At 31.4% G+C, this 8,912-nt stretch overlaps 1 protein-coding gene across 1 annotated transcript; it reads left to right on the top strand.

Moving 5' to 3' along the window:
• Positions 1–1,221: 1,221 nt before the first annotated feature.
• Positions 1,222–6,796, top strand: Hand (heart- and neural crest derivatives-expressed protein). The gene is made up of 3 exons (XM_018459796.1): positions 1,222–1,924; positions 3,612–4,270; positions 6,472–6,796. The coding sequence occupies exons 1-3, from the start codon at positions 1,843–1,845 to the stop codon at positions 6,604–6,606; spliced, it is 876 nt and encodes a 291-aa protein (XP_018315298.1). The 5' UTR covers positions 1,222–1,842; the 3' UTR covers positions 6,607–6,796.
• Positions 6,797–8,912: the final 2,116 nt, after the last annotated feature.

Consider the following 8,912-nt stretch of genomic DNA (forward strand, 5'->3'; position numbering starts at 1 on the left):
ACTATAGAGCATTTTATAAACTTTTATTTATTTAACCTATAAACAAAAATGTAAAGCAAACTTTAATCCTAATTAATTTAATTTAAATAATATTCTAATCACAACAAATAATTAAGAATTAGGTTATTTAACTTATATTTTCTGTAATTCTATTATGAAATACGCTGAAAAGCAACACAATCATGATTTTTTTATTTGTGTAAATAACAATATTCCTATTGCGCTTCATGTCACGAGTGTAACGCAGCAGCGTACCATTGTAGTATCATGTAGTTCTTAAGTAACTCGTAAGAAAGTATGTAATAACAATAATTAAGTTTTTAAGCGAGGTAATGCGATTTTTTAGAAACTGGTACGATTTCGACAATTTTACCCAATATAAATTTTATATATAGAATTAATGTACATAGAACAAACTATTTAATATAATTATTGCACTCTAAAGAATCGAAAAATTATTGATAATAATTAATTCTCGTAATCATTTAGCTGGAATTGCAATAATTACAAAATGATTTACGTACATTAATTCTACATATTGTATGTACAATAAAACTTGTACAGTTGTATAGTTGTCATCACAATCAAAAAATGCTTCTTTTTTGATGTAGGAAAAAACTTAGAGATCATCAAATTTCTCCCAGAGAACATTTAATTACGAAAAATATTTAATTCAAAAGATGTCCACACCACAAAGTAGAAGGACATCTGACAATATTTTTCATTTTCTTTCCTTTCGGAAATTTTCCTTTCTTTTCTTTGTACCACGCGAGTGTCGTCTAATTTGCGTCGCAGCCTCACACTATATCGCACCGATATCTCGCGGCTAATATTATTACAACATGAAGAACCGGCAGTCGGAGCATTCGCGTTCGTTGAAGTTGATTGGCAAAAAGAGACGAGCACGACGACGATGGCGATACGTCGCGGATCGGTGCGGCGGCGGCGGTGGCAGAGGGAGGATGCCTTTACCGAGGAACGTCATACCCTAAATCATACCCCACTTCGCCGTTCGTCGACGGCGAGCTCCTTCAATTTACTAATTGAATCCTGGGTTCCTCTCAGGGGCGTAGACCAAACCGAGCTCCGCCCGTTTTGACGGGGTCGGATCACGACAGGTCTCTACGGGTACACCCACCCGTACTCGCGGCTACTACCACCGACAGCGAAACAACCGGGGAGACCACGCATCGTATGCAAGGGGGGCAGCAGATCGGTACCGCACCGAATTCCGTTTTCTCAGTGTCCCTTTGACTGCACATCCGGAACTGCATCGTGCTTTTCGACGAGACCGAGCGCAAATATAGAGACTTCAGCTTACGTCGGGTCTGCACTGAAAGCCTCGCAACACAATATTCGAACGCAAATTGAAGAAGAGGTGACCCGCGAAGAGGAAAACATTGATAACAACAAATAAGGAAATAATAGAACATATATATCAACGATAATTTTCGTTTCGTGGAACGAGATCCAAGTGCAAGAGACCATCATCAAAAGATAAAATAATTTGTGTAAAATAATACAAAATAATCGAATCGCAGCGGTACTTTTCATCCGGTTCAAATGAAGTTCGAGTTGGAGAGATCTTCATACTTGAAAAATATAAGAAGATATAATGAACAGAAATAATAAAACATAACAATTAGACGACAGCTTTTCGTTGACAAGTCACAAAATTTGAAGAATATAACAAGATACAGTAATCCCATCACAATAAAATAATTAAGCTTTAAAATAAAATAATTGATCGACGACGAGTTTAGAATTTGAGGTGAACGTTTTGTGAAGTTAGTACAAGTTGTGACAAATTAAAAGAACCTGACGGTGATAATATCGGACAACATGCTTAGCGGATACGAGGCACAAACAGAGTATTATCCGCAATGGCATCAACCGTATAATTATGTCACTCAGCTTCCCTATGGTAAGTGCATATATTCGTTCTAATTTTTTTAAATAAAATCAGTTACTTCTAAGATTAATTTGAATAGCAAAGTAAAGCGCATTCTTCTACGATTTTTCTTCGAAAACTAATAAATAGTAATTTCAAGCTTTTTCTTAAGCATGACTCCTATAAAATAGGAAAATTTAAATAGATACATCTAATTTTTCCATTTTATTTTATTAACACAGAAAAATTAAATGTAAAATTTAAAAATTTAATAAGATAGAAATGTAAGGAAACGTGTCTTATATTGGAGTAAGGAACTTTTCAAATTACAAAATTTTCATTAACGTTGCGTGTGAACTAAATTTAGAAATTTAGAGGTTTTAGATTCGCTATAATATGTCGTCTTATTTTCTTAGCGTACTAATACTTATCATTCTGTATATTGTATTGCGTACAATATTTTATTATTATCCATTTTACGTATTTTATTATTTGTTATGCATAATAATGTACATGCCTAATGAGATAATCTATTTACGCGCGTAAGTTGAAGAATGGAAAAATTCCATGAAGGTAAAACTCGATTTTCCTGTCTGCATGCAGAGGTTGACGTTATTTTTTGCTTTTCTTATCATTAATTCGTCGTTATTGATTCATATTCAAGCAAACACCTATCATTATAGCCAACTGATGGCGTACGAAAGAAGCAGTAATACTATCAAATAGCATAATACATGCAAATGTAATAGCATTTAATAAAAGAATAATTAATTTCAAAATGCAAAAGTTTATGAATAAACATTATATAAGAATTTTTTATGCAAAGAATGTATTTTTGTCTTAAAAGTATCTTACGCATATGATTTGTTTAATAATTCAATATCTGTCATCAACGCAATGTTTTACATAAATATTTCATTTTAACAAACTATTATGCAAATAGTTAATAAAAATTTTTAAAAATCACTTTCTGCTTACTTATAACGTATTAACCAAAAGGATTACAAAAAACAAGCAAACATATAATTATTCTGATAACCAAAAGCGAAAATTTATTATATTTTAAATTGCGATGCTACTTGTATCATTTTTTTCATGAAATAATACAATAATTGCAAAATATCTCAAGAAATTAAATTTAAATTTTATGTACTTTAATTATTTAAAAAAATATCATAGAATATATTAAATTATTTAATAGTATTACTAAATAATGCATAGACTAGAGAGATCACATATTTTTTTAATTCTTATATTTCATTATATTCCTAGAACTCGAAGACTTCTGAGAATTATTATACTTTGAGTTCCGAAAAATTATTTCACAAATTTCGCAAAAAAAGTTTTTATTAAAAAAATCGTACACGGAAAGAATGATTATGCTAAAGTATCTAAAAATTTAGCTAGATCTAGAAATAATTTTGTTGGACAATCAAAATAATAACGTGGAAATCTCAAATATGATGAGTAATACTGCAAAATAGATTTAGCATTATAATAACCAGTTTGAATATTCTACTATATTTTATCATACTGGTGATCAACAAAATTATTTTCAGATCTATATCTAATTAAATTCTTCTATAGCAAAATCGTTTTTTTTACGTATAGGATATTACACAAACGATTTTCATAAGAATTATTTAAAATGCAATTTCACGAACGCTATAGTGATCCATAGATCACATAAAAATGCGATATACCTCCAATTTCTATACAGGGCCTCTTGGCTCGGTTCCCGATACTGACAGTCAATATTGGGGAGGCGCGGATTCCGGTATTTCGGGCGGTAGTTCGGGGGCCGGCAGTCCTACCGCATCAACACCACCCCTTATAGAAGAGATCGGCGTTCAAGAATCAAGTTACTCACCTCTGCAGCAATACGTGCATTCTTCGGCCGGCCAACATTACACTACCTTACCATACCTTCAAGAGCAACAGGAAACGTCACTCCACCATCATCACCATCATTCACACCATCATCATCATCATCATCAGCATCAACCTAGTCGACGCGAGCATGAGTTTGTAAGCGCTCAGATAAGTCAGCAGGTTATCGGCGGTACTCTTCAGCAGCATCTTCATCAGGGTGTTCGCGAGAGTGGTGTTGCACCCAGACCGAAGAGACGAAACACTGCGAATAAGAAGGAGAGACGAAGAACTCAATCCATCAATAATGCCTTTTCTGACCTCAGGGAATGCATTCCTAATGTACCCTCGGATACAAAATTATCAAAGATCAAGACTTTAAGATTAGCTGCGTCCTACATTGGATATTTGATGGCGGTATTGGAAAGTGACGAAGGAGAAGAACCTCAGACCTTTCGCGCGGAGATTCTTTCGAGTGGCAGAAGGAATAAAGCGACTCAACCTAATCAAGTAAATAACTAATTTAGTAATAATTATTTATTATACAGTGTGGAAAAAGGGTTAATTGGAGGAAAGCAAGAGGTAAGAGAGGAGGGATAAGAGATGCGTTGCAGAAAATGTATATATGGAAAAAACGGTTCTATTCGAGTATCTAATAATTTAGCTAGATGCAAATTTAAAAATAATTTTGTTGGACTTTTAAAATAATTATGTATAGGATGCGCTCAAGTTGGTTGCTAGAATGTCAAAACTTTTTGCAATATTACTCATCATGCTTGAGTTTCATACATAATTATTTTAATGGTCCAACAAAATTATTTTCAAATCTGTATCTATTATCTAAATTTTTAGATATTTCACCAAAATTGTTCTTTCCATGAATGAAAGTATGAGAATAAAACATCAGATTGTAAAGGAAACGGAAATTCAAACAGGTTAAACTAATATATCCCCTACAGCACAAAATTGCACAAAAGTTGCAGCAATACTGTTGCAACATTGCAGCAATATTGCAGAGATTTTGCAGCGATATTGCTGCAAATTCTGTGCTGTATAGAATGTGTTATGAGATAGGGCATATGTGTCTGTGTACAGTTTAAAAAGTGATAGAATAAATTAAGTTGGGATAGTTTAAAAATTTTGTGTCTTTTTTAGTTCTTTCCTTTGTGTCTGACTAATATTGTTGTAATATAAAATAATTATAATTTTAAGGGAAATGATAAATATGCTAGTACTGTTAAAAACTATTATTAATTATACAATTACATTATATAATTGCAGCTATTATTAATTATACAATTACATTATATAATTGCAGCTGTAATTTCATGATATTTGTTGATATAATGTTACGGCATATATAGAATAGTATAATTTACTTATAATAAAACAAAAATGAAGGTTACAGACAGGGAGACAGAGAGAGAGAGAGAGAGAGAGAGATATATATTATGCTGCTATTTAAAAAAGCAGAATAAATTAAAAAAAGAAAGGTTTCGCGGAATGTTTACGTTTAAAAAAATGAAAAATGAAATTCATAAATTGATGATAATTATTATTCTTTTAATAATAGCCACGTAAATTAATTGATAATTTTATCAAAAAATATAAAAAGCATAATTTCACAATTAATAGCAACTCTAATAGTTCTTATTAGAAATATGCACAAGACAATGCTAACATATTTCTATCTATTTATCTTTGCTTTTTTGCTTCTCCTTCTTTGTTCATTTTCGTATATTCTTGAGATTTTTATTCTTCCGAAAAATTCTAAAGAATTTCGAGAGCTACTCGAGATTGCTAACAGCGGCTTTTGATCGTGGGTTTGAAAGTTCTTCAGAATGAATTATTTCATGTCTTGCAGACAGATTTTTTTAAATCTCTCAAAATTGTTTTATAAGCATCGCGCTTCAACATAAACATTTACTTCTATAATTACATCGGCCTAAGAACTCGATCTTTAAAGTATCACGATTTGTTAAAAATTATCAATATCCTATGATGATCTTACTGTATTTCATATAAACCCTGATAAAATTAAAGATCACGAAAAAATAATTTTGTTGAAATTTGCTTTTGCTTAACAAATTAATTGATATGGCAAACACATTAAGAAATGATTCAATCAAAACAAATCATAAAAAGCTGTTGCAATTAATAACCTTACTTACAAATACTGATTACAGTGATTATTTTATATTTCAAAAATTCATTGTATAAAACGTTAAAACATTGTTTAGATTCAGCTTTATTCTAATAATGGGTCTTAGAGTTTTCGTCGAAAGGTCATTGTCTTTAGAGAACTAGAAAGTATTATTACAAGAAAACAAAGAAAATTTGAGTCAATTTTCAATCTAATTCTCTTCTAATTCTAAAGTTCGGAAACAATTTGCTTTCCTTAAACCCGTATTTTGTGGTTTTCTTCATTTTCTGCGATCGTCGGTTTACCGCCCACGTGGAATTTTCTCTCTTCAATAAAGATCACTAATAATTCTTACTCGTAACCCATATCCTTCGTCTCTTAAATAAATTTGTCAGACAATTATTTGAAATTATACTCCCCACACACATATCTGATGGTTTTACGTCTAACATTAAATTAAAGACGAAATGAAAAAAAGCATTCCAGATTTTAGAGTTACATTAGTTATACGGACAAGATTAATTTTTGATGGGGACATATGTCATCGAGTACTTTTATTTCTTCGCAGAATGAATCGTGTTTGCAATCTGCCTCGAATCTCGGCCATGAAGAACCGACGAAGAGTAAAGGACGGACGGGTTGGCCGCAGCACATGTGGGCCCTCGAATTGAAGCAAGAATCACCGACCAACCAGATGCAATAAAATACACCGGAGACATCATTATCAAAACATATCCGCGATATTTCACAAAATATTGCTCGAAACAATCGTTCCTTTTTGCGCGTGACATTATTATTTACCGTCGCGTCGGAAAGAAAGTGTGGTCCGCAATTTAACGATGCATCTTTCAATCATTTTCGATTATTTCGTAGAATTATAAAAAATTCAAAATTATTGAAGAATTTAATATATAATTTCGTTGATAAAAAAAACGTTCAGAAGTCGCGCCTGGAAAAAGATATAATTATTCGGTGTAAAAAGGGTGAAATTATTTTGTACATAGTATGCGTTTATGATTGTTGTGCACTGTACATACAGTTTTGTTCCTTTTGTAACAATCGGTATTCATACTTGGAGCCAAAGAATATTATTTTGTCGATGAATCTTTTTTCATAAGTTAATAATAACGATTAAGTTATAATTAACATTACGATTTTGGGTTGAATAACATGTCGTTAATTAAAATTAAGAACCTTTGTAAAGTTTTGTATAAAGTACCGTTATCGAAATGTATAAAATGTCACCAGCAATAAATGTACCATAATAAAATGTAATATTTTACTTTTTTTATCTTTCTAATCAATTATTTTCTCAACTAAAGAATCTATAAATGGGTAAAAATAATGATATATAAATATAAATGAGTATTAAGTAAAACTAGAAATATGAGTATCTGACATTACGCTATAAAATCTCTTTCTTGAAAGCTTACAAACGACTCATTTCCTTATTAAATTTTTAATTTTAGAAAAAAGAATATAATTTCATAAATTTTTCGCTTAAATTACATATTAAAACAAATAAATATATTTAATCTAATAGAAATATCAAAAAATCACTCTAGCTTATGAAATATTTTGTACTTTATTCTTAATTTAATTAAAAAAATTTTCTTCTTACAGTTATGTAAGTTTTAGACAGGCTTTCAAAGAAGAAAGTTTCGAAAATTAAAAATATTCATGAAAATGAAGACTGTTCGAAACTTTCGACTCTCTATTATATTTTATATCTCTAAAAATAGCGAAGATATTCTATATAGATGGACAGAGTTAATACTCCACTCTGTATTATATATACATAATATATTATACGTATATGTATATGTATAATAACATACCCAGCACTTCTCAAAAGAAGAAGCCGTGAGAAGTTCTCCTTCTCTATACCTTTTCCTTCTACTCAACTGGCCCATTATAGACGGAGAACTCATTGTGCAGAGCGCTTGGTTTCAAATTTCGTGACTATCCTGGCGCCAGTACTGGATCCCATATAGTGTATCTGATACTTTACTTGTATCTAATACATCCCGAGGAGGAACTATTAGTATCTATTTATCTCTACAGCACGACGGTAGATATAGCATCTTTACATATACTGCTCTCAGCTTAATTAATTTTGCTCACTTGCAAATCTTTAAATTTATTATCGTTGTATTCGATTACTTGCGCCACATCGTATAAAAAATGTTTTTATAATCTATTCAATTTTTAAGAAAAAAAAAACTGTTCTATAGAAAAATTACACTATCGCTCAAAAGCACATTTTATGTTTTTGCTAACAATTCCGTTCTTCATTTATAAAGTAACTTCGTACGATATATTTCCAAATTTAATTTCCAAATTTAATTAACTCAAATATTTAATTATCGCCGATTTTACTACCCCAAAAATTTTGGAATTACATATCACTTTACGGTTACCCGTTCAGTTAACTAAATGTTAAATTAGCGTAATTAATTTTTGTTATCAAAGAACTTTGATTCTTCTGAGACTAAATATTTACGATTGTCTTTGATAGCATCAGTCCATCAATGTCCATCATATCTAAACAACGATTCGATGAGCCAGTCGAAGACAACATTGTCGGTTTTGTGTATTGTACGCGAGTGATCACAAACTTCGGGATCGATATTACCAAGGCGATTGACGAGCCGTTTGTTTATCAAAATGAGTGGCATTATATCATATGCGAGCGTGCACGTCCACGAGACTTCGAGAATGTTAATAATTGAGTCTTGCTGTTGCTTCGCCGTAAACATTTCAGCCGGCTCTTCTAACGCTGACGAATCTTCGTATTTTGTTATTCGATCCTACAATTCTTTCTACATCCAACTATTAAACCACGATACTCTAGTGACAAGTTAAACGATTCAGCAACGTAAGATAAATGTCTCAATGATTGAACTAATAAGGAGATGTGATCAGTTCTTGTTATTGATTGTTAATTAATGGCATTACAAAAAGAATTAGTATCTACATAAAACATTATTTCGTCAGTAACTGAAAAAT

This window comes from Mycetomoellerius zeteki, unplaced genomic scaffold, assembly GCF_001594055.1.
Source record: "Mycetomoellerius zeteki isolate Tzet28-1 unplaced genomic scaffold, Tzet1.0 scaffold865, whole genome shotgun sequence".
Lineage (NCBI taxonomy): Eukaryota > Metazoa > Arthropoda > Insecta > Hymenoptera > Formicidae > Mycetomoellerius > Mycetomoellerius zeteki.

Bases quoted from the DNA above. Each gene is read 5' to 3' on its own strand.
- Hand (XM_018459796.1), top strand. From the start codon at position 1,843: ATGCTTAGCGGATACGAGGCACAAACAGAGTATTATCCGCAATGGCAT. The intron at 1,925-3,611 runs GTAAGTGCATAT...ATTTCTATACAG, and splicing joins TGTCACTCAGCTTCCCTATG to GGCCTCTTGGCTCGGTTCCC. The intron at 4,271-6,471 runs GTAAATAACTAA...ATTTCTTCGCAG, and splicing joins AAGCGACTCAACCTAATCAA to AATGAATCGTGTTTGCAATC.